At 44.7% G+C, this 26,631-nt stretch overlaps 4 protein-coding genes across 4 annotated transcripts; 2 read left to right on the forward strand and 2 right to left on the reverse strand.

Moving 5' to 3' along the window:
• Positions 1-8,271: 8,271 nt before the first annotated feature.
• KVR01_011537 (uncharacterized protein) lies at positions 8,272-15,787 on the reverse strand (the record flags this gene model as incomplete). Its single annotated transcript, XM_044784691.1, has 6 exons — positions 8,272-9,417; positions 9,457-13,002; positions 13,107-13,908; positions 14,310-14,526; positions 14,625-15,538; positions 15,597-15,787. 6 exons carry the CDS (start codon positions 15,785-15,787, stop codon positions 8,272-8,274), a joined length of 6,816 nt encoding a protein of 2,271 aa, XP_044639246.1.
• Positions 15,788-20,313: 4,526 nt separating this feature from the next.
• On the reverse strand, positions 20,314-20,865 carry KVR01_011721 (uncharacterized protein; the record flags this gene model as incomplete). The annotated part of the gene is made up of 3 exons (XM_044783239.1): positions 20,314-20,441; positions 20,505-20,638; positions 20,687-20,865. The coding sequence occupies 3 exons, from the start codon at positions 20,863-20,865 to the stop codon at positions 20,314-20,316; spliced, it is 441 nt and encodes a 146-aa protein (XP_044639430.1).
• Positions 20,866-21,695: 830 nt separating this feature from the next.
• Positions 21,696-23,632, forward strand: KVR01_011740 (uncharacterized protein; the record flags this gene model as incomplete). The annotated part of the gene is made up of 4 exons (XM_044791651.1): positions 21,696-21,905; positions 22,050-22,160; positions 22,223-22,611; positions 22,765-23,632. 4 exons carry the CDS (start codon positions 21,696-21,698, stop codon positions 23,393-23,395), a joined length of 1,341 nt encoding a protein of 446 aa, XP_044639449.1. The 3' UTR covers positions 23,396-23,632.
• Positions 23,633-23,994: 362 nt separating this feature from the next.
• Positions 23,995-26,313, forward strand: KVR01_011593 (uncharacterized protein). The gene is made up of 6 exons (XM_044791863.1): positions 23,995-24,186; positions 24,245-24,395; positions 24,469-24,528; positions 24,591-25,196; positions 25,338-25,546; positions 25,726-26,313. Exons 1-6 carry the CDS (start codon positions 24,124-24,126, stop codon positions 26,257-26,259), a joined length of 1,623 nt encoding a protein of 540 aa, XP_044639302.1. The 5' UTR covers positions 23,995-24,123; the 3' UTR covers positions 26,260-26,313.
• Positions 26,314-26,631: the final 318 nt, after the last annotated feature.

Genomic DNA, 26,631 nt, shown 5'->3' on the forward strand with positions numbered 1-26,631 from the left:
TAAAATTATAAATTTAAATAATAAAGTATAATAAGTTAATTTAAAATAATATTTAAGTTTTATTAAAATAAAATAAATTAAGTAATTATTTTATAATAATTTTATTTATAGAAGTAATAAATATATATTTATTTAAATAAATTAAAAGTATTTAATAAATAATAATTTTATTTTTAATAATTTTAATTTATTTATTTAAATTATATAATAATTTTATATATAATATTTAATAATATTAAACTTAAATACTTTATAATTTATAATAATTTTATTTTTAATATATTTATTTAAATTAATTAAATATAATTTAATATATTAATATAAAAGTATTTTTAATAATAAATAATATTATAAATAATTATAAAGTTATTATAAATAGTTTTATATAATAAATTTAATTAAATGAATTTTTAAAAATATATTATTTTTTAAAAAAACTTTAATTATTTAATAATATAATATTTATTATTATTAATAAATATAATTATAATTTATTAAAATAATAATAATTTATTTAAATAATAATAATTATTTTAAATTTATTATTTATAAATAAATTATATATAATATTAAATATTATTAAATAATTTAATTAATATAAAAGTTTATATAATTTAATAATAATAATAATAATAATAATAATAATAATAATAATAATAATAATAATAATAATAATAATAATAATAATAATAATAATAATAATAATAATAATAATAATAATAATAATAATAATAATAATAATAATAATAATAATAATAATAATAATAATAATAATAATAATAATAATAATAATAATAATAATAATAATAATAATAATAATAATAATAATAATAATAATAATAATAATAATAATAAAATTAAAAATATTTTTATAATATATTTAATAAAATTAAAAATATTTTTATAATATATTTAATAAAAGTATTTTTAATATTTAATTTAAAAACTTATAATTAGAATTTATTAATTAATTTTTATTTAATTATTTTTATATATTATAACTTAATTTAATTTAATTTTTCAATTTATTTTAAATAAATACTTATTTTTATTTAAAAGAAAATTAAATTTATTTAATATTATTTTTTAAATTAATTTAATTAAATTAAAAACTTTAAGTTTAAATTTAATATTTTTAAATAAAATTAAAGATTTATTTAAAAAATTAAAGTTTTAAAAAATAATATATTATTTTTATATATTTTAATTTATTTTTATAATTATATAATAAATTTAATATATAATATTAAATAATATTAAAATTAAATAATTTATAATTTTTAATATTTTTAATTATTAATATAAACTAGTTATATTTTTAATTTTATTATTAAATTAAAAATATATAATTAAGATTTTAAAAAATAAAATATAATATATCTTTTAAAATTAATTTAATTAAATTTATTATATAAAACTTTTATAATAACTTTATAATTATTTATAATATTATTTATTATTAAAAATCCTTCTTATATTAATATATTAAATTATATTTAATTAATTTAAATTAATATTATTAACTTTAATATAAATTAATCTATTAAAAATTAAAGTTATTATAAATTATAAACTATATAATTTTAATATTATTAAGTATTATATATAATATTATTATATAATTTAAGTAAGTTAATTAAAATAAGTAAAAATAAAGCTATTATTCCTTTAAAATTCTAATTTTACTTAAATAAATATTTATTTAATAAACTTAAAAGATTATTAACTTTATAAATAAAACTATTTAAAAATAATTATTTAATTAAATTAAAAATAATTAAATAAAGTAATTATACTTTATTACTATATATAATATTACTTTAAATTTATAATTTTAATAACTTTATTATATTAAAAAAAATAATTATTAATAATTAAATTTATAATTATATAAAGATAAATCTTTATTTTAAAGAAAAGTTATTAATATTTAAAATAATTAATATATTTTTAAAAACTAAAAATTATAAACTTAATTTAAAAAAATTAAAATTTATAAAAGTTTTAAATTTAAACTTAAAAACTCCTTTTAAATTTAACTTAAAAATAATATTAAAAAGTTTAAAAACTTAAATAAAATTAAAAACTAAATAAGATTATAATAATATAATATAATTAAATAAAAACTAATTATAAAATTATAATTATAAATCTTTTAACTTTATATTTAAAAGAATTAATTATTAATATATAAATATAAAAGAATATAATAAATTATATATAAATTATTTATATTTTTAATTTTATTATTAAATTTAAAATAAATAATTAAAGTTTTAAAAAATAAAATATAATATATTTTTAAAAATTAATTTAATTAAATTTATTATATAAAACTTTTATAATAACTTTATAATTATTTATAATATTATTTATTATTAAATAATACTTTTATATTAATATATTAAATTATATTAATTTAAATTAATATTATTAACCTTAATATAAATTAATTTATTAAAAATTAAAACTATTATAAATTATAAATTAATTTAATATTAATAAATATTATATATAAATATTAAATTTACTATATAACTTAAATTTTTAAGTTAATTAATATAAATAAAAATAAAGCTATTATTCCTTTAAAGGTTCTAACTTTATTTAAATAAATATTTATTTATTAACTTTATTATATTATAAATAAAACTATTTAAAAGTAATTATTTAACTTATTATATAACCTATTAAACTAAAAGATAACTTTTAAATAAAGTAACTATACTTTATTATTATATATAATATTTAAGTTTATAATTTTAATAATTTTATTATAAATAAAAGAAGAAATAACTATTAATAATTAAATTTATAATTATATAAAAATAGATCTTTACTTTAAAGAAAGTTTATTATTATTTAAAATAATTAATATATTTTTAAAAGTTAAAGAATTATAAATTTAATTTAAAATAAATTAAAATTTATAAAAATCTTAAACTTAAAGTTAAAGGTTTTAATTTAAATTTAACTTACTTAAAAGAAAAATATTAAATAGATTTTAAAAAGTTTAAATAAAATTAAAATTAAATTTTAGTATAATATAATAAAATAGTTAAATAAAAATTAATTAAAATTTTATAATTATAAATCTTTTAACTTTATATTTAAAAGGGTTTAAATTATATATAATATTATAAATATATAAATTATAAAGTTATTATAAAAGTTTTTATATAATAAATTTAATTAAATTAATTTTAAATATTATATTTTTAAAAATTTCTTTTTTAATTTTTTTTTTAATTTTTTACTTTTAATTTAATATTAAAATTATAAAGAATATAAATAATTAATATTTAAAAAATAAAATATTTAAAACTTTAAAACTTTATTATTAATTTATTAATATAAATTAAATTAAATTAATTATAATTTTATTAAATTTAATTATTTTATTAATAATCTTTAATTTTAACTATATAAGATAGTAGGGTGTATGAAATAGTGGGGTCCTATAGTAAATAACCACCCCTAACTTTACTACAACCAAGCCCCCCACCCACGCCACACGTGGCTGGCTGAGCGCATCTCGAATCTGGCTAACCTTGCCGGTGGACTGCATGATAACCCACCGACCTTGGGCATACGTAGAGAGCGGTGAGGATATCTGCATGCAGCTATCTGATGGTTCAAACCTTCCATCCCTGCGCCTCGGGGATCGGTCGTTGATATTTGCGAGCTTCCGAGCGACCGGGCACCAGGCCGGAACGTAAAAGACAAGACAAAGAGACGCCAAAACGATGAAACAGCTAGGGGATCAAGTGCTATAATATTCCCGATTAGCCCCATTATATAGAAGCTAATACACGGTGCTAATAGACTTCTTGTCACGGTCACATCAGCGAGATGAATATCATATCTCGGGGTTCCAAGGTTGCAGGATGACCACAGCTAATTGCAGATACGAAATGCAGCACTGCGCACTAATACAACCAGATTCATCAATGATCTGCAACGATCAATTGCGCTGCTGACGGCGGCTGAGATCCTATGATGATCCCACGATGGAAGACAAGGAAAATGTGAGGCGAGAAAGGGACTGAAGACAACATAGGCAGGTTAGGCCGGAGAATGAGGGGGATGCCCCCTCTTGACCCACTTGAACCCACTAAATTACTTCTACTATGCCATCGAGCTGGATATTAGCACCAAGGAGTCGAATTGACTACTCAGTACGACGGAAGACTGATGGGCCATAGCCGCATAATATTTAAATAGTTTGGGCACTCAGTCTCGTCAGTCCACGTCATTAAAGGTTCGCGGTTCATCCAATCTCGCTTTTTCCGTCTCTAGTGTGTCTGGGTTGACGCCTCTCGCTTGTGTTCTGACATCTTACAACACTAGGTTGCCGCGTTCGCTCATTCGCTGAAGATGCGACGGACTCCTTCGATTTTACTGCCGGTGCTTGGGCCTCTGGTCTCAGCCACCGCGGTGCTCAGACAGGCGGGGAACGGCGTCTGCCAGGCCACGCAGCCCACTGTGGCCGCGCCTCACGAGAATATCTGGGCAGGCTTGACGAATCAAGAAATGGCGGATGCCCTCGACTTCCTGTACAAGTCCAAGGAATTAAACTTGACTCGTGATGGTGGAAGGTAGGGCCCTCCATCCTGTACTATTCTGCCTGGACAATGAGAAGAACATAAGCTGATACGTGTAACTTAATAGCTGGGACAATACGCTGTACTTATAAGCCCTTTGAGCTGAACTTGCAAAGTCTGACTACTAACCTCGAATGGAGCCTTTCTATTGATCTACTACAGCCTAACAAGACCGATGTTCTCCCCTTCCTGGCCGGGGGAGGATCCGCTCCACCGCGATATGCCCGCGCAACCCTCAAATTTGGCTCTTCAACGGAGCCCTACATCCGGGAGTACATGGTCGGGCCCATGTTGAAAGGAAACCAAACCCAAGCGAGACCGCTCACCTTCCTGTCGACCCGTAACCCAGACAAGAAACTCCGCGTCTACGACTCCGACTTTGACCCAAATCTGAGCGACACCATCATGTCACAGGCCGCCGAGATTATCAAGGCGCTATGGAACAAGGTACTATATCAACCCACCCACCCTGTATGAATATCAAGACTGAAAATCGCCCCAAGGACGTCAACGAATTCCAGCTGGCAACGGTCTCCCCTACCAACGTCGAAAATGGCCAGGTCACTACCTGGCAAGAGTTCTATGGTATCCCGACTGGCTCGTTTGACAGTGGCACTCTCTTGCCTCAAGGTCTTTACGTGAGAAGCGACCGGACGGGCCGTGATCCTTCCAAGTGGAAGATCACCGGCTGGCTGTACAACAACGTGTTCTACAACAACATCGACGACTTCAAGGCCGCTGTGGCGAAGCCCGAATTCGAAAAGCATGGCACGGGCGTCGATGGCCCCTGGGCACAGCTCGAAAAGGCCGAGGATGCGCTGCCGTTGGACGAGCTGCCACCGCCGGTCACTGTTCAGCCTGGCCCCAAGCGATTCTTGGTCGACTCGAAGGAGAACTTCGTTTCTTGGAGTAGGTTCCAGCCGCGTCTTAGTGATGCATCGTAAATGGGCTGACAGGAATTCAACTTCAGTGGATTTCAGCTTTTACGTCGCCGTCAGCCGTGACATGGGGGTCAGGCTGTTTGATATCAAGTACAAGGGGAAGCGGATCATTTACGAGGTATGCCTCAACTTCCTTTCTTTACACGATTTGATGAAGATTGGCTCACGCTTTTCAGCTTGGCATGGAAGAGGCACTAGCCCATTACTCGTACGTCTGATTCGTCTCTGTGTACGGGATGACGCTCATTTTCATGCAGGGGAATTGATCCGATCCAATCTGGCACATGGTAGGTCACCTGGCTCTTCAAATGACTGCACGGGTGCTAATTTGCCCAGCTACTTCGATACTATGTATGGCTTCGGCTCCAGTATAGTCCCCCTAGTCAATGGTAAGGCATCTCATACACAATGTGACAGACTCAGAAAAGCTCACAGGGGTGTAGGCTATGACTGCCCGGCTTACTCCACGTACATGGACACCACCTACATGGATGGAACGACTCGAAACGTCCAACCAAACGGGATATGTAAGTGTTACCACGGCACTCCGAGGCATTCGTGTTCTGACCATCTACCACAGGTCTATTTGAGATGACCGAGGACCTGCCTATCCAAAGGCACTCGGGGCCAGGATACACAAGCATCACCAAAAACATCGCGTTCAAGCTTCGCTCAGTAACGACAGTCGGCAACTACGACTACCAGACCACATATGAGTTCCGTATGGACGGGTCCATGACAGTATCCGTCAGGGCTTCGGGATACATCCAGAGCGGTTACGCGGCAAAGAACGAAGAATACGGCTTCAGTATCCACGAAAACCTGTCTGGTTCCATGCATGACCACGTGCTCACCTTCAAAGCGGACTTTGACATCCTTGGCGAGAAGAACTCCCTGCAGAAGGTGGAGTTTGTTCCTACCACTGAGACGTAAGTTCCCGTGCGCCCCAACAGCGCCGCAGACGAAACTGACGACCGACAGATACGTCTGGAACGACGGCAAGCCTCGCAACACCATGAAGGCCAAGAAGTCGTTCATCGGCACCGAAGACGATGCCAAGATCAACTGGACACCTAATGGGAATGCCATGTATGCGGTTGTGAACAAGGATGCCAAGAACCAGTATGGTGAAGCTCCTGGGTACAGGATCATGCCGGGTATGTCCACAGACACTCGGTGAGCGCTGCCCTCTGTGGTATAATGAATTTCTGACCGACGATAGCTGCCGGAGTGGCCGCACTCACCATCCAAAACTCATCGATCGCGCAGAACGCCGCGAACCACGCAGATCACCACCTCTACGTGACCAAGCAAAAGGATACGGAAGCCCGAGCAGCTAATCCATACAACCTTTTGGATCCAGCGGACCCGTTGGTAAATTTCGCCAAGTACTTCGACGGCGAGTCCCTTGACCAGCAGGATGTGTAAGACCCTCCATTCTCCCGCTCTTCCCAGCCCATTCAATTCTCACCACACTGCCGAAAAGACTTGACTCGTCCCTAACAAAACCTACAGCGTTGTCTGGTTCAACCTTGGTATGCATCACATGCCGCACACCGGCGATCTGCCCAACACCGTATTCTCAACCGCCCACTCGGCCATCACCATCGAGCCGTTCAACTACCTGCCAGGAGACCCGTCACGCGCCACGACGCAGCAGGTCCGCATCAACAATGCGGCAGGGAATAGTAGCTTAGTCACCAGCTTTGGGGCCAAGCCGGCGACGTGTTCCGTCGACTCGGTATGCATGATTCTATTAATTCTGCAACCTATTTATCCATTCTAGCCCTTTTTGCTGACCTGGTGCTCGAACCACAGACACAGCTCAACCCCGAGGTCAAGGATCCCAGTGGGACGCTCGCGGTCCACAAGCTTCCGTACGACGGGACACGGCCCAACCGCATTGGCTAGACATACCCTTTCTTATGCACATAGTTGGTGGGATGGTGGGGCTCTTTGTTCGACAAATAAATATTTTGTGACGACCCAGTCTGATGTGATGTACTGTGGCGCAGTGTTGGACTCACCTCGGCCTTTTCTTCGTGTACTTCTAGCGGCCTTCTGGAGGCCCATTGCTCTTGACCAACTGTCTCCTGCACACAGGTTTCGGTTGATTCAGCTGCTCCTACTTGTTCGCCTGAGTGTACTCTATTCCTCCAATTTTCATCCATTTGCTGGTCCGAACTCTGGGTGGAAACGGGACACCATGACATTTATAGTACAAATATGCACATGCATTTCATGACAGAACGACCTCATCGCCGTGTCCAATGCATCCAGGATTACTTCGCAAATGTTGGAATTACTGAGCTCCGTGCGGGTGTCTGCTGTACCACCATAACATCTGATGATCTTCCAACTGAAAACGTCCCCTGGTAGGTTCTCTTCTAAGTCAGCATTTTAATGACATTTGTCTTTTCGTACAATACAATAAGTATTAATCTCTCTTACCTCTAATCTACGAGGTTCACTTAAAAGCCGCTGTTGCCCTCGTCACTACATAATCGCCGCAACAAACTTTTATATTATTAATATTATTAAGAGTTAGAAATTAACTTAAAATAAATAATTATTTTAATTTAGTATTATATTTATATTTAATGTACCTAGTTTTACTTTATCCTCTTTTTAAAAATATTAACCTTTTTTATATAAATAATAAATAATTTTATAATTTTTACTTATTTAATATTCTATAATAGTTACGCTCCCGTTGTTATTTCTTCCTATTTACTATGCTGGCTTCGCTCATTGACCATTTCACCGATAGCTGCAATCTTTGTTCCGCCCATGATATCAAAGACAGCAACATTTGCGCCAAAATCTCTAGCGATCCAGTTCCGCAACTCCACAGCCATCAGCGAGTCGACACCATAATCGTGGAGCTGCTTGTTGCGCTCAATGTCTTCGATTGAGACCGACAGAGCACGAGCAAGCTTCGAGCTCAAGGCACGCACAACAATGGCGGCACGATCCTGATCATCCGTCGCTTGGCGGAACAGCGCTGCAAAGTCAACAATGCTGCCATCTGTGCTGAGATATTCCTGGGATCGTTGAAGTTGTGTGAATCCGGAAAACACAGGTACCATACTGAGGGCAGGCGGCGTCTGTCCCTGAGCACGTAGATCTCGTGGTGTCACCACGCCTACCAACAACTGCGAGTCCTCATGCTTCATCACCGGACGATTGGGGTCACAGTGTAAGTCTAATAGAGCCAACAGCTCACTGTCCTCAATCTGGTTCATATCCGCCGTGTTCTTGCGCTGCTGTCGATAGGCCGCGTTTTCAGCAATGACACCGATATTGCGCATCCACCCAATGTCGAGAGAAACAGCTTTCTGCCCTCGTGCGGTTCGAAAATGTGCTAACGCATCTTGGAAACTGCAGCCCGAGGCATAGTTGGACTGGGCTATGTTTCCATAGATTCCAGATAAAGACGACAGAAGCACGAAGAAGTCTAGCCGCTCGGTGTTGGGGACCAGTTCGTGCAGATTCCACGATGTATAGACCTTGGACCGGATGCTCATCTCCCACTGCGCCTGGGTCATATTCTCAAACACGGCGTCTTGAAGCACCATGGCGGAGTTGATACACCCCTTGACGGGTGGCATCTTCTGCATGCACTCCAGGAGCACAGAATGTAGCTCATCGGAAGAAGACGCGTCGCAGAGAGGCGTCACCACTTGAACGCCCTGCTCCTGAAGGTCTGCAACGGTCCCCGCAGCTGCAGGTGACTTAGGCCCGGACCTGGAAAGCAAAATCAGATGTTTGGCTCCCTTCCTGGCCATCCACATCGCTATGGCCCGTCCAAGACCACCAAGGCCTCCTGCAACAATGTATGTCGCGGTTTGATCAAGCGACCAGCTACTATCCTTGACAATTCGCTTTGGGACCACGTCTTTATCATCGACTTTGATGATTATACGGCCAGTGTTGGTACCGCTTTGCAAATAACGGAATGCTTTCTCGGCCTCTGAGGCCGGGTAGATGTGCAGAGGCATGGGTGCAAGTATTTTCCCAGCTGAGATAAAACTCATAACCCTGGATAGCAACTCATATGCCATTCTCGGGTTGGACTGGGCAACGTGGTAAAGATCAACGGCACTAAAGCTCACGTTTCTTGCAAAGTTAGCCATCGGCAAGGCGGAATTAGAGGTGATGTCAGCTTTGCCGATCTCCACAAAACGCCCATAGGGTGCGACACATTCGAAGGAAGCGCGGAGCCCATCACCAGCCAGTGAATTGAGCACCACATCCACTCCGTATCCATCAGTGACACGCATCACGCCCTGTGCAAAGCTTGTGTCCCGGCTGTAAAAGATGTGGTCCGGAGCTATGTCGAAATCTTTGACCAGAAGCTCTTTCTTGTCATCAAATCCAACAGTAGTGAATACTTCTGCCCCTACCATCTTTGCAACCCAGATAGCCATTTGCCCGGTACTGCCGCATCCGGAATGTATCAGAACTTTTTCACCCTTTTTCAAACGTGCAACGTCGATAAGCGAATAGAACGCTGTGACCCCAGGACTGATAAAAGATGCCGCTGCCTCGAGGGAAAGCTGATCTGGTACCTTCACAACCATGCCGCTTCGCGCGCGCGGGAACATGCGCATTGCACTCAGGGTACTTCCGCAAACTCGATCCCCCGGCTTGATCGACAGATCACAATCAGCGCCCACCCGACTAACAACACCAGAATAGTCGTAGCCGAGATCATCCCCTGGTAGACGACCAAGAGCCACGAAGACATCGCGGAAACTTAGTCCCCATGCTTTAGCGTCGACTTCTATCTCGTCAGGGAGAAGGTCCTCACGGTAGGCGGGATCTTTCACAAACTCGAGGGAGTCCAGAAACCCGGGAGACCCCACTGTGAGCTTCAACGGCGGTCCAGGCTTCCAAGACTCGCTCTGCAATAGGGGAGCCACAAGTGACCGCATCTCGCCATTCATATGCGTCTTTTCCGTTATACGAAGGGCCCCGATATCTCGACCGCGCACAATATACTCGACTTCCGGCGAAGCTTCCTCAAAGGACGCCTTGAAAGCTTTAACCGCCAACTTTGCGACAGATGTAACACACCAATCCGGGGCTTCCTCGTTGACGTCAGGCTCGATTGCCAGTGTGACAATATGTTTGTCGATGTGTTCAGAGCGCATGGCTCGCAGGAATCCCTTTGACAAGGACATGCGCGGATCATCGGAATTCTCTTCACCAGCTCCCGTGATCCACATCAATCTGCGCGCGCGCCCTATCAGGATTTGGAGAGACTGGAATTCCTCTTTTTTGACACCAATAAGAAAGGGCGTATTGGCTTCCAGCAAAGAAATTATGATGTCTTGGTCTAAGAGGTTGGTGTCTTCAAATTGACCTAGAGGAAGGACTTTGCAACTCCATCGGCCCAGCAGCTTCGAAAGAGCTTCAGCGAGCTTCATAAGGTGGTTGTCATTTCGATTTGGAGTTACAATCACGAGCCGCCCCAAGGTGCCAGAATCCGAGGATGGCTGGTTGTTGGTCCCACTTCGTGTCGATAATATGATGCTGCAACAATGACAAACGGTGCTTTGGTAGTCCCTAAGGACGACTCGGTTGCCGGAGAACCCGTTGTCGATTAGAACTTGGTTCCACTGGTCTTCGTCTATCGCCGGACTCCATTGTCGCCACTCCTCCTTGCAACACCACCATCCGGGGAAGTTTCCGAATACAAAGTTTGTTGCTGCTTGTGCGGGAACAGTAGTCTCCAGAAAGAGAAGATGGCCACCAGGTTTCAGTAACGAGCGGATATTCGCCAAAGTCCTTGCCAGACTCGCAGTAGCGTGCAGTACACTTCCAGCAATTACCACATCGTAAGCTCCGAGCTCGAAACCTTGCCTCTGGACTTCTTCCTCAAGATCCAGTGTCTTGAATATGATACGACTTCCATGTTCAGTGAATCGATTGCGTGCGTTCTCAAAAAACGAGGGCGAGATATCGGTGTACGTATAGTCTGAAAATCTTGTCCCGCCGTTTCGTTTTTCGGCTTCGGCCAGGGCAGCAAGTACGTAGCCTGTCATCCCTCCAGTCCCAGCTCCGACTTCAAGAACCCGCATGGTGGGTTGCTCATGACACATGAGATCCATGAGTTTCTCAAATCTGTGATCGCAAAGGGATGCGAAGACGTCGGAATAAAAAGCCTCTGCCAGACCGGTTTCGAAGCCAACCTGAAGAGGATCCCTCTCTCCGGCAAGGATTTGTTTCAGGCTGCGCGCTATCGCAGGAAAAATGCCCCAGGCTGGATACATAGACTCGAGCCTCTTCAGGCACACCTCGTCATCGACGTCGCTCGCTTCCACTGTCTCAAGAGGAGAAGTGGTAGCTGCATGGTGGTCTATCCATTCTATCTGCCTCCTCAAGAAACTAGGAGTACGCTGTCGATCCTTGACTGTGAGTGACTTGGCCGTTTTCCTGATACATCGGTCAAGGGTGGGATCGAGAAGCTGGCGAAATTCGCTGATGGCCGCTGCGTTCCTGGAGAACATAGCGACGTTGCAGGTTCGATCCAGGGATTTCGAATCCAACATACTGAGCAAAGGTTTCCACGCGAGGCCGTACAGTAATTGCGTCTCTCGGGCTTCCTCCCAATCTGCGGAACCACCCGACACAGGCGCCATCGTGAGCTTTGACACGACACATAACACAGAATCTTGGTCATTGACAATATAGATCTTGCCCTCGAAGGATTTATCGTCCGTTTCGGCTGTAGCACTGGCAAAGTGAACAGATGACGTCTGAGGGGACTGCCAGCCAGCAGATGAGATCCACACGTCCGACACGGTGCTGGGAACATACGCCGTGGTCCTCTTTGAAAGGCCGTGTGACTGCTGAACTGAAAGCAGTTGGAACGCAGAGTCGAGAACCGCAGGATGGAAGACGCTCGCTGTAGTGTGCTTTCCATTCGAAACATCAACACGGGCCATAGCATTATCGGCGCCATCATACATCACATCATCTAATACCCGGAATGCGCCACCATAAACGATGCCGCACGCGTCGAAGGCTTCATATAAGCCTTTTCTGTCAATGCTTTTGCGACACGTGTCCGTTTGCCGCTGAAACACACGTAGCACCATCTCATCGCGGAGCTTCCTTTCCCGGCCGTTGTCGACTTGCGTCTGTTGAGTGGGTTCGTACTGTGTCTCAATGATTGCCGTAAAAGTCTGGCTCCAACGACCCTGATTCAATGTCGAGATCCGAATATCGGACCACACAGATTCCTTCTCGTATGGCTTTTGTAAAGGCAGTAGACGGATCACCACCTCCGACGTTTCCTCCCATGTGGGCCCGACTACCATCGGGTTCAAAAAACGGGCTTCCTTGATAAGATAACCTGCAACCAAGCGTTCTTCAGGACACATCTGCTTTGCTGCTTCAATAGCCATGAGGAGCATGCCGGCTCCGGGATAGAGCGTCGTTCCAGTAACCTGTAGGGCAAGTTTAGCAGTGACTCTGCACTGAATTTCAGGTATAATGACAAATGCACATTGATAAAGCACTGATCAAGGCGAACCGAACAAGGAATACTCACGATGTGTTCATTTGCCCAAGGAACAGACTGTAGGTTCAGAAACTTCCTCCAACGAGGTTCTAACGGATTCCAGTCAAACGCTCTTGCTCCAAGAACTTCCCGGGGTACGTGTTCTCGCAATCTATAATCACGGCTCATCCTGGATTCCGCCAGGTACTTTGTAGAATGGTCGAATGGATATTCCGGGCAGTCCACCAGAAAGGGCGGCGGGGTTCCACCATCTTTCACGTTCAACTGATTTGCGCTCTCGAGGGAGACTGGATGGCCATTACAGAATAATGTCCCCACCAGTTTCAGAATGCTGTGATGTGCCGGCAAAGCTTTATGAAGAGTGTTGATGTATCTGATCTGCCCTTGTTGGCCGTCCGATGCGAGAGTGTCATCGATCGGGCGGCGCAAAGTGGCGTGGGGGCCAACCTCGATGATATCTGTGATAGGGGAACTTCCCAGTCGTCTGAATTCGTGAGAAAGATGATGTATGGCATGAGAGAATGTTACGGGTGAGACGAGATTGTCGGCCCAGTACTGAGCCGTCGACAAGATCTTGGGTGAGATGGGCTTTCCGGTGACAGAAGAGACCATCGATATTTCCGGCTCACCTTGATCTACCGGTTCTAGAGAAAGGGATTCATCCTCCAATTCTCCGATTAAGTCGATGTATTTTGACGCAATCGCTCGCATTGGTGGGGAGTGGTAAGCGACTCCGGTCTTTAACTTGACGTTAAAAATGCCCCGCCTGTCGAGGTCCTCTTTGAGCTTATCAACAGCATCTTCCGGTCCAGAGACTGTCGTATTCCGCGGGCTGTTGAAACAAGCTATGTGGATAGGGTGACTTCCATGATCCAGCAGAGTACCGCTGGTTTGCAAATGCTGTTCCAACTGATCGTGAGCGAGATTTACAGACAACACTACATGCCAAAATGTTAGCACACGATGGCATTGCTGCTTTGTGATACGCATTGACCGCGCTGCATCACCCAGCCCGGTGTTCTTTTCGAGTTGTCCGCTTCCGTAACCAATATTCGGCCAGAGAATGGCTGCAAGCGTGCTTTACGCTGGGATATGCCACACTGGTCTGCTCCATCGTCGATGCTCAGGCCAAAAACTGGGAAAGATCGCATAGTGATGTCTTTTTGGACATCTAGGAGGGGGGGGGGTTCCTTACTAGCTCCTGGGTTCGAGGTTGTGTCTCGTAATTCTGACGCAAGCTCGCCTCGATAATATGCGATTTTGCAGGCCGAGGCCAAGCTCAGCGCGTGAGCAGTATAGGCCGCGGCAATTTCTCCTGAGGAATGCCCGATGACCATACTTGGCGAAATCGCGAAGGATCTCAACAGCTCCACCAAGGCGATTTGGAGCGCCGTGCATATTGGCTGACTATATTTCGGGAGATCGATGTTGTGTCCCAAACGTAGCTCCTCTGTCACAAATTATTAGCGCTGATTTCCGTTACAACCAACCTGTCACTCCCTGTGCATTCCGTCCTCTTTTCTTGGACTGACAAATTTGTTGACTCACCAACTATATCCCACGTGCAACCCAGCTGCCGAAGCACTCCGTTGGTCTGATGAAGAGTGCGTGCGAAAACTGGGTATTGGAGAAGCTCGACGCCCATTGCCGCATATTGAGCCCCTTGTCCGGTGAACACGAAGGCGATACCTCCGATTTCACTTGACGCTCTCGATGGCTTTGCAGTGTATAATGTACTCCCCAAACTCTCATCTTCGTCGGAAATAGCGAAGGTTCTCCACAGCATGCGGCTTCGTCGCGATGAAAGGGTGAATGCCAGTTGGTCAATTTTGGACTGAACACCCGCAATCTGTTGCTGATAGTACGGCACATAACATTGCACAAGACGGCCGAGGGACTGCTCGTCCGGAGCTGACCAAACGAGAAGATGGTTGTTTAAGGACTCCTCGACCGACGGCAGAACGGATGCGTCCGAACCCATGCATATCTTTTGGCCGTTGGACATGTCTGAATCCCCATTTGTGATAAGTGATCGCTCCCTCACAAATGCCCCATTGGAGAGTTTGGGATGAGCACCTTGGTCGAATGTCTCACGCTGAGGGTTTCGAAGCGACTGAAGGTCATAATCAGAGAATCCGGATGTTACCTGTGGAATAGTGCGATGTATTCCATTCAGGCCGCGCTTTTGAAGATAATGATAAGCGTCGTCAATAACAACATGCGCATTGGTACCTCCAAATCCGTACGAGCTGACCGAAATACGGCGTTGACCGCTCGATGGCCACGGGATGCCCTTGACTGGCACACTGAGGTTGTAGAACTCAGCGTCGATGCTGGGGTTCATCTGCTCGAACAGGGCGTTGGGAGGGATTATTCCTCTTTCGAGGGTGTAAATGGCTTTGATCACGCCAGCCAGACCCGCGCTGCCTTCTAAATGACCGGTGTTGGACTTCAAAGAGCCACTAGAGAGGATAGCATGATCATCAGCGTATGAAACCCGACCCATATCGATATACTCACACATAAAGGGGCTCTTGGGCTGATCGATAGGTTCTGAAAACCCTTCCGATAGCCTTCATCTCGATCGGGTCGCCAACAGGGGTTCCGGTCCCGTGGGCCTCGACAAAGCGTGTCAAACCGAAGTCCAGGCCGGCTTTGCGATAAACGTGCCGTATCAGCTGCTCTTGCGACTCCGCACTAGGTTGTGTCATTCCTGGAGTGTGACCGTCTTGGTTGGAGCCAATTGAGCGGATAATAGCACGAATAACATCGCCATCTCGGATTGCTGCAGAAACTGGCTTAATGATTAAGGCCACTACGGCTTCTCCCCTGGCATACCCATTAGCACGATGATCGAAGCTGAAGCAAACGCTATCGGGTGACAAGAAGCTGCCGTTCGACAGCAAAATGGATCCTTCAGGCCCCAGCATCAAGTTTGCCCCTGTCACAAGGGCCATCTCAGCATCACCACCACGAATACTCTGGACAGCCAAGTCCAGAGCTACCATGCTTCCGGAGCAGGCAGTATCAACATGAACGCTAGGCCCGCGTAAATCGAAGTACCAGCTAAGGCGATTGGCAAGAATGGAATTGGCAATCCCCGTGATTGCGGTTCGGGGAAGCTGATCAGGATCCTTGGCTAGCATCCTGGTATGATCATCCGCCATGGAGACAGCAAACACAGCAGTCTTAGAGCCCCGAAGCTTCTCCACGGGCATTCCGGCTGTAATCGGGTCAGACTATCAGCAGATACCAAGGAACATGCTCATGGAACTGGCCATTTTCAAAGGCTCGGTAGGCAGTTTCCAGGACCAGTCGATGCTGAGGGTCCATGCTTGCGGCCTCTTCAGCCCTGATTGAAAAGAAGCGTGCATCAAATGCGGTGGGGTCCTGTTGAAGGAAATGAGCCCCCCGGCTTTGGATCTAAAAGACGGTATTCAGCGTCATTCCTCATATGGACCGCTCACTAATAAGGGTGAGGTACAGTATTATGAGTCGTTGGATCAGGGTCGTAGAAGGAATCAAGATGAGTGCGCGACGTGGGCCACTCCGTCATTAGATTCTTCCTCTCTTCGAGAACTTTCCACAGGCTCATTTCATCCTGGGCGTCTCCTGGCATCTTGAAAGATACTCCGACGACAGCAATGTCTTCCATGGGAGCCATATTCTGTGTTTCTCAATGGATTGACTGTTATGAGACGGATTGGTGACTGTGGATGATTGCTTGAAGGGACTGGGAGAGTCTTAGGAAGCGTGGTACAGATGGAATCACTAGCATGTAATGTCAGTGCTATGGCACGATGTAGACGCAGTAAACCTGTCACGGTATGCTAGACCAATGCACCAGCTGCTGCCAGCTCATACCAGCTGGTTGGGTGGGCCATACGAATACTGGCACTCGATACCCTTCAATTCATCATCTGCTGCCGCCTACTGTAGCACTGAAGGACCGCGGCAGAGCAGCGGCCCAGGGCCCCAAGACGAGCGGAGAAGGCAGCCAGATTTCGACGTGATACCACCATCCGATCAGGTTCGGAGCTGTCGGTGACGTGATATCGTCTGTCCAGTGCGTAAGTGTCCTGCCATTGATGTTGCCGCGATACGGTCGATGCAACCCGTTAGACGACTGCAGAATGCCGGCATCTCTGCAGCCCCTTTTCGCAGCAGTGACTCAAGAAACGAGTGGGCTGTGCCGCGTTGCATTGGACGTTGTCGCGCTGTCCTTACGTGAATGAGCTGTGTCGCGTTACATTGGACTTGGCCGCGCCAGGCGGATGGTGGAGGAGTAACGGGGCGTCATTGGTTGACATCTGGATCGACATGCATCGATGTTCACCAAGCTGTCTCACGGCAGATATATGTTCCATTCATTGGTTGCAGGCCAACATGTAAGCAACTAATGCGGGCTTGATGCAAGGCTGACTTCGGCCTAACTTGTTCTCTGCGTGTATTTTCAGGGTACAAGTATAGTGACAAAACTACCTGAGAAGACACTGAGACCGGCCAGATGTGACCTGCCTCTCCTGCACATGTTGCCCTCATTTTCGACGCTACTTAGGCAGCTAGGTTGCTGGGTAAGCCTGTAGCCTTTTCCCAATCTCTCAGGTTCGGCGTTTACACCTGATACCTAGGTACTCGAAAACGTGTAAGATCATCAATGTGCAGAAGCTTCCCGGGCCACCGCTCTTCCATCTGAGTTGTGACCAAAACTTGGCATCATGCGATTCCTTTGTTTCCATGGTATGGGTACCAATGGAAAAGTAGGTTATTCGCTCCGACGCCATGCTCGTTGTAGATCCTCAACTAATTATATGCACTAAGACTTTCGAGAGACAAACAGGCATGTACTAAGTTCCTAGGGCAGAGAAGTGTCCAGTCCCACGAAATACCATGATTGCATTGAGGGCTAATCGGCCTGCAGAGAAGATTCGACGGGAACTGGGTCGACAGCATGAATTCATTTTCATCGACGGTACCATCCGGTGTCCTCCATGCCCTGGTCAGTCTATTCATGCCCGGTGAAACGGGGTTCATTATCTTCATTGTTGGTCTGGTAGCATCACTCTAGTCGCTCATATTCCCTATGCAGGAATGCCTGCAGCTGCAGGCGGTGCTTTCCGCTTCGCTGGCACAAAAGGCCGTGATATACAAGAGTTATACGACGGTCTCGTCCAGGTTGTGCAGACCAAGGGTCCATTTGACGGCGTGATGGGATTCTCTGAAGGCGGCTCTGTTGCAGCGGGCGCTCTCATTGAAGATGCTGTTCGTCCATTCGGCCGATTCAAGTGCGGCATTTTTTTCTGTGCTGCTGTTCCCGCGGATCCCTTATCCGCCAGGGAAGGCCATATGAGGATTTTGAATGCGGCCGACGATGGAGTGTTGATCAATGTTGCCACGGCGCACATTTGGTCAGATTCAGGTCCCTTGTGTCCAGCGATGGGATGTGACCTTCTGAACCTGTGCAACCCGTCCCTCCGGTCAGAGCATAGACACAATCTGGGCCATGATGTCCCGGGCTCACGATCAGACGAAGGTTTGACAGAAACAATCCGAGCCATAGAGCGCACAATAGAGAGAGCTAGGATGACATAATAGCAGTCGTTCACTATAAGGTGTTGACAGAGTCAACATTGTGCTCGCCAGCACACTGTATACCATCGACTTTCTCAACCCAATTTTATCTCATAGTTTCGGTGACTACTTCGACGATGAAATTTTCTTACACATGTATTTGTTCCTTCTTCCACAGTAGTAAAGCTGCAGGGACCTGAGAGGCAGAGAATCCGCACAGGACGAGCATCTGTCGGTTATACGCTTCTGAGAGGATCAGTCTGATGTGCTCCTGAAGATCTGATGGCAAATCTTTCAAATGGCGGCTCAAATCTGCCAAAGCATCCATATCCGTAGTGCCAAGAATCTTTGCTGCCTCGGGTCTCACAAAGCTGTTGAAGACAGCTGTTGTAATGGCGACGACAATAGCACTGCCCATCATCCGAAACTGGCTCCCAGATCCCATTCCCACACCTAGTTTTGAAATGATTAGTTTTGAGGCGAGTCGTTCTGGAAGTCAAATCTTTTAGCTTCTTACCATGGTCTCGAACATGCAAGCATCGTGGTATTAGTAGAAACACAAGAGTATAGTTGATTCCACAACCAATACCAGCAAGTATTTCAAATCCGTACGTCTTGGCAGGGATATGAAGAGAGACAGGTGTCGTGCCAAGGAGCGCAAAGCCTAGCGTCTGGAGGCAGGCGCCACCCATGATGACCCATATTGCCGCAATATTGAGGCGGCTGGTGAATATGGCAGAGATTACAGTCCCAAATGGCATACAAATCGTGAAAGGTATGAGCCTGATGCCGGCATTCAGGCCAGACAACCCGTTCACAAGCTGAAACCGTTGCGGAATTTGAAAAATAGTGACAATGATCGGTCCACCGAGTAACACGAAAGACCTATACGTTGTTAGCCATGTGACATTAGCATTTTCGGTTGGACTTATCGGTCGCACAAAAGTATGCCTGCCATAAGTCTATTGGTGAAGAACCTCCAGGGCAGGACTGGCTCCATGATGCCATCGGCGAGTGTGATATGTCGCTCCCAAAGCAGTAGACAGAGCCATAATATACCAGAGCTAACGAGGAGCACGATGACATAGGCTGAATTCCATGGGAACTCTGCATCTGCCTCTTCGAAGCCTGCAGTCAATGATAATACGGCACAAAGCAACAACACTGCGCCGAGGATATCAAGCCTGGTCCTGGTAGACTTATCTAGAAGGCTTCTGATACTGCTTGTTCCTCGTTTTCCCTTTCCTTGGTATGGAAAATCCCGTGGGAAACCATAGATGGCAAAAACAAAAGCCACGGCCGAAATTGGGACACTGGAAACATTGTGAGCTAGCATTACGTTGTCGACGCCACACCTCACATACTTGATTATAAACACCCATCTCCATGTGGTGCCGGAGCTAATAGCTCCACCGATGATTGGCCCAGAGAGGAGCGCAGTGCATGTCACAATCGACAGCTGGGAGACATATTTTGTGTATTGAGCCTGTGGTACAAGCTCGGTGATGATGACAGTGCTCAGTGAGAAGCAGCCGCCACCCCCGACGCCTTGAAAAGCTCGGAATATGATACTGGTTGAGCCTCATGTCAGCTTCGTTTGCAACAATGGAACAGGATGTTGAAGATTGGGGGTGGAGTCCGAGTCTCTGAAGAAAGGGAAGACAACCTACAGCTGTGTCATCGTCTGTGCAGCGCTGCATGCAGCTGAGAATACGATGAAAAATGACATTGAAAGCAGGTAGATCGGCTTGCGTCCAAATATATCACTCAGCTTCGCAAAGATAACTATCACAGCTGTTGTCCGAGTTGAGCCGATTGCCGTAGATCATGTGGTGATCTCGAGAGGCATTCTCTTACCGACATAACCTAATAGATAACCAGATATGACCCAGCTGGACTTGTCAAAGCCCCCCAGCTCATCAGAAATTGTGACAAGTGAGGTGGTCACCACCGGTATTTCAAGATTCACCATGAAAACCATCACGGCAAGCCTAGGTCGTATTAGCCCGCACACAAACATCTGTTACAAGAACGCCTACGAGGTAGTAACCAGCCAAAACGGCAAACCTTGCAGATAGTTGTAGTTAGATTCGTCATCTTCAGTGTGTTGCGTAGGCAACACAGGATGTTCTTTGAGTTGGTGGCCGCCCACATCCTCGACTTGGCCAATGTTGGAGGCATTGCCGGGACACTCCACGCGTTCTTGGGGAGAAGTCATTGCTAGCCACATTCAAGGGTGACAGGTGTAGGTGTCGAACAGCGTGGAACTCCCGGAGTTGGTCAATGAGTACCGTAACGGGGGAGGCACGGCTCGAAGGATTTCGCTCGCTCAATACGCGTGATATGGGGGCCATCACGGGAGTCAACGAGAGAACATCGGTGGGGGCGCCGATGGTGTACTGTGGTCGGGTGGCACGTCCCTAGTTTAGTCCTTGAAGATCGCAAGGGCAGGGTGTGCTTGCCCACCAATCGGCGCGCTCACGCCTACCAACAGGATGCCAAATATATCCTGCAGCTTGCCACTTGGTTATGCATAAGGCACGTACAGTGACTTGGAGCCCTGCGTTCTCTGGTTCTTGTCTCCATTGCTTCGTCGTCAGGCTAGTCTCAAATCCGTGGTTCAGGTAGGCAAGATGTCCTTGAAGAGTTACAGATCATGGTTGCATTGGATCTGGATGGATTGGAAGATGATTTTACATTGGCCCAGAAGCCGCTTACATGGAAAATCAACTGCTGACTGCATATTCAGCCCTGATTCTCAGCCTGGGCAGGCGGCAACAAACCATGACACACACGATGAAAGTGATCCCCACGCTTTCAAATATTGCCCATTAACTGAAATAGGGAAAGAGCGGCTCTGCTTCTTCAAGGACCATTCGCACCACATAGCTATGGATTCGCAGAAGAATTGCACGTCGGGAAGGATGCGCGCCACACCTAACAAGATTCAATAAATTGTTTATTACCTCCCTGAATTGCCGTTCCGGTGACTTGGACATCTATCACTTACTCATTCAAGTACCCTGAATCTCGGGTAGACCAGTTGACATGGATTTCAGCTCCCTCACTCCGGAACAGAAAGAGCACGTTTTGAATGGACCCGCCCTGGCACCTCCAGATGGCGTTGTTCCAGTCCTCGACAACCCGCCCAACCAGAATGCAATGGTTATCGCTATCACCGTCGTTTGCATGGTCATGATAACGGTTGTATACCTTTTACGTGCTATTCCTAAGATACTCGTCCCTAGGAACATGGTCGTCGAGGATGGTATGTCAACGTTTCCGCTCCACTGAACGCTCAATTCTGACCCCATAAAAGTCTTGGCTTTTGCAGCATTCGTATGTACCAATCAAGCTATTCGCATGTCTTACCAAATCTGAAGGCGCGAACTGATTATTTAGTGTCACATGGTCGCTTTCTCTTGGTGCATGATCCACTTGGCCTACGCGACACCTGGCTGGTTCGTACATCAGTGGAACTTCCGCTTCAAGTATACTGCACCTTTCGCATATGTCTGTCACCCAGATCAGAAGGTCCCGTATCACGCTGCTAAATTTCTGACATATAAATACAGATTATACATGTCGGGTCCAGTCTGATTGCGATTGTTATCATGCTTATGAAAGCAGCGATCATCATCGATTGGATCCGCATATTCATGCCTGGGAGAACACGGAACGCTTTTTTTTGGTGTGGCTGGGCCTTGATTGCTCTAAACACCGGATTTTACGTTTCAGGAATAGTCTCGGAAAACCTCTCTTGCACTCCTTTCCAGTCAATCTGGGATAAAACCATATCCGACGGTCACTGTCTCAACACCAAGGCCCTTGATGTGGCATCAGCAGCAATTGACTTTGTATCTGATTTGGCCGTCATCATATTGCCGCAACAGGTGATATGGAGGCTGCAAATGTCGACCAAAAAGAAGATAGGCATCTCATTACTCTTTGGGATGGGTCTATTGTACGTGAAAAAAAAAAAGTCCCTTCGCCCAGTTGACTGCATGTTACCATTTGTTATCCGCCCGTTTAAAGGCATCACCCACAATTCGCCACTCCAGGCTACCGAACCATTTTCTGTTGAAAGCGAGACCTATAACTGACCCCGGTACTCCAGTGCTTTGATCTCGTCCGCATTTCGAACCGCTGCCACCGTGGCTTATCATCAGTCCCGTGATTCGACGTATGACGTGTGTCCAGTCGCTCTCTGGGCTTTTGCCCGGCTCGTCGCACTCTTCCTCATATTCTGCATACCCGCCTGCCCCAAAGCGCTTCACGACCTCGGTATCACACCTGCGATCAAGAAGTCATTCAAATCGATCACTAGTGGCAGGAGTAGCTCAAACAACCAAGATTTCCAGGCGAGTCAGGACGCTAGCGCAAAGACGCCACGGCCGAGATACGAGCAACGTGACTTCAACAAAGATTCAATCCTTCTAACAAACATATCGTCGCAAGAACAACACACATCAGACTCTACCGAGAACCTCAGGGACAACCACGAGGTATATCGTTTTGAACACGATCATGGCTTCCAGAATAATGGGCAAAGCGTGATCTACCCAGGATGGCAACCTGAGCAGCCTGGTCGACCTCAAAACGGATTTTCTAACGGATGCCCCGCCGATGGTGGCATTCTTCGAACTGATACTGTTGATCTAGAGTCAGCGCAAGTTCCAGTTCACGTGGACACATCGCACTATTCCGGATATGCTGTCCCTTATCAATATCCGTGGAACGAAAAGTAGGGATGGGGATCTTGCTCGAATGTCTATGGTCTAAGCCAGCATCATCATAGCGTAAGGTGGTCTTTAAGAAGAAGGACAAAGCCGCATTCTGGCGACAGGAAGACTCGTGTATTGGCGTAACTTGTACAATCCAGACTTTTGTCAGATTTTTATGCTTTCTAATGATGTGCATCGAATTGTTCGAGGCGGTTGTGTTTGAGTGGAAACCCAAATTCAGTGCTCTTCGCCTGAGCGCGCAACATGTCACGGCAATGGGCTTGGAACACAACTGGACAGTCCCGCGTGCCAAGGTCCAACCATTTCCCCAACATTTCGAACCCGATCGATGGACAAGGGTAGCTCTGCAACAGGGATATGGTGCATTAACAGCGTTGCATCTGACAGTCAATAATTCCACCAAGCTGCTAAGCACCTAGGTACGGATGGGTAGTAAGGTCCACCGATCATGACACCGGATCCAGCTATGCAGTCAGCGGGGCTAGTCTACTTCCCGAAGTGTATCCGATGCGAGTGTGTGGTCCATTTTGGGAGATGCGGTTTGCTCAATTTGAAACTAACAGGTCGTCCGAAATGCTCTTCACCAGATGCAGTCCTCTCTGAGGGTTTCGCGCATTCCCTCCTCGCACCTTCGAACACAGTCTCGCTTTGGTTGACCATCATCCATACCCGCCCATCATATCATTTGCTGGAACATCCACAAGCGGCTCTGGCCTTAACAGCAGCGCAACATGGCTATCCTGGGGGTCTCGTACACACTTGCCAAGCAGGCCCTTTGGCTGCTTTTGCCTGGGGTAAGTAAGCCTGGCGTGGAGCCAAATGTCGCCCAAGACGCTAACGGTTTCCGCGCAGCTGCTTGTGCTATTCAGTTATCGCGTTTTGTCCCATCCACTGCTGCAATACCCGGGCCCACTCCTCGCAAAGCTCACGGATGGATATAATGGCTTCTACGCCTTGTTAATGCGTCTACACTTGGCTGTGACACGAGATCATGACAAGTACGGTACGTTGTGAACTTCCTATGGGGTGATCATGTCTTGTTGGTCAGTCGAGGCTCGGCATATTGACGGATTTAGGCCCGGTGGTTCGACAGGGCCCGAACAAGCTTGTCTTCAACACGGCCAACGCCCTCCAAGGTACCTCACCGCCAGTCGTCAACCTCTTATAGATCATTGCGTCTCCGCTAACCTCAGAGCAGAGATCTACAACAATGACCGAGTCACAAAGTCCCATGTCTACACTGTGCTTCTTCGCGCCAAGACTAACCCCCACGTCTTCAACTGCATTGACAAAACGCTGCATCGCGAGAAGCGAAAGGTCGTCAGTAAAGCTATCACCGACCAGGCGATCCGTGATTTTGAGCCTACTATGAGTTCACAGATTGATATATTCCTCCAACAACTGCTATCATCCATCCCGCACCATGAGCCGGTCAACATGTCCCAGCGCTGCAAGCGCCTAGGATTTGACATAGTTGGCCTACTAGCCTATGGATACGAACTTAACGTCCAGACACAAGATCAGTACCAATTCATGCTGAAGGGACTCGTTGCTGGAAATTATAAAAGCAATGCATTCATGCAGTTTCCATTGCTGAAACAGCTGGGCCTCGATGCCCTACTGCATGGATTGAGCAATTCCAGTCGGAATCGTTTTCTTGGGGTCATCAATGAGATGGCTAGCACACGTCTCGCGCTCGGAAGAAACGCCAGAAAAGATCTCGTTTACTTCGTGGCCGAAGGATCCGAGGGTAGCTCGCTTGATGATAGTCAGCTTCGAGAGCTACTGTATTCTGAAGGCCTATGTAAGTCAGTCTCGGTATCGGCTCCGGGAAGTATCAATCACTCATTTCTTTCAACCGGTGTCGGGCTTTTCATGGTTACCTGGGCCATCAAATGATATGAGACTTTATCTCGGAATCACTGGCTAACCTATACCGTTTCAGTCTTCTTCCCGGCGGGTGGAGATACAACGGCCACCGCACTTAGTGCGTTGTTCTTTTACCTGAGTCGCAACCCGGGCCCCTACAGCAGACTCGCGGAGGAGATTCGTGAAACCTTTAAAAGTGACCCTGAAATTCGTGGGGGGCCCAAGCTCTCAGGGTGCCGTTACCTTCGCGCGTGCATTGACGAAGCTCTGCGCATGTCCCCGCCGGTAAGTAGCAGTGGATGATGGCTCTTGGACATTAGTGATTACAGTGCACTGGTAGCGACGTATTTTCTCCTGTGACGTCACACCTAGCGCCATGTGTCCCCCTTTCTCTCATGGAGCCTTGTGTGCAATCTGTAAAATCCAGCTTCCTTTGAGAATGATAGTTGACATGAATTCATTAGGTCTCCGGTGTGCCATGGCGAGAACTTGCCAAGGGGAAGGATGATCCAAGAAGAGGTGAGCCGCTGATCGTGGATGGGCACTTTATACCCGCCGGAACTCAAGTAGGTGTCTGTACGTACGCGCTTCATCACAACAAAAAGTATTTTCCAGAGCCATTTGCCTTCCGACCGGAGCGATGGCTCGTGGAGGAGTCAGGGGAGAAAGCGTTGGCGGAGATGCGCTCCGCATTCGCGCCGTTCTCGATTGGCCCACGCGCATGTGCTGGAAAGTCCATGGCATATTTGGAGGCCAGCCTAGTGATAGCGAGGACTCTGTGGTTCACAGACTTCGAAACGGCTCCAGGAAAGCTTGGGGAGGGGGGTGCCGGGAAAGCCGGGTCTAGCGGTATAAGGGATCGGCCAGAGGAGTTTCAGCTTTATGATATCTTCTCAGCCACCCACGACGGTCCTAACTTGTTGTTCAGCTACCGTGGGGATCACTGGAAGGAGGCTAGGGGGAAAAATGCCTCAGCTGTTGGCGATGGACCTCATTAGAACCAGTCACACTCTCGATGAGAGTCGCTTGTTCGAGAGGGACCTCACAGATTCCCACGTTGAGACAAAGACATACTTTTTGTTGGACTTTTGAAATATTAAGGCCACCTTTACGAAAGGGAGTTTGACTTCCAATGGTAGGAGGAAGCCTGACAGTATTGTTAATGCCGTTCTCGATGTTTATTATAGAATCCTGCATAATATGAATCTCGGGTAATTAAGGAATTTTTGTCACGATACATACGCTATGTGCCTATGGCAGATAGTGGCGTCACTTTTGCTCGAATAGTGCAGTGGCATTATTCGTCACAATTTTGGACCCTAGTGGAATGTTGCCATTGTACGTGGTTTCGCTTCTATTCCGTATACGTC

This window comes from Diaporthe batatas (assembly GCF_019321695.1).
Source record: "Diaporthe batatas strain CRI 302-4 chromosome Unknown Contig00016, whole genome shotgun sequence".
Classification (NCBI taxonomy): domain Eukaryota; kingdom Fungi; phylum Ascomycota; class Sordariomycetes; order Diaporthales; family Diaporthaceae; genus Diaporthe; species Diaporthe batatas.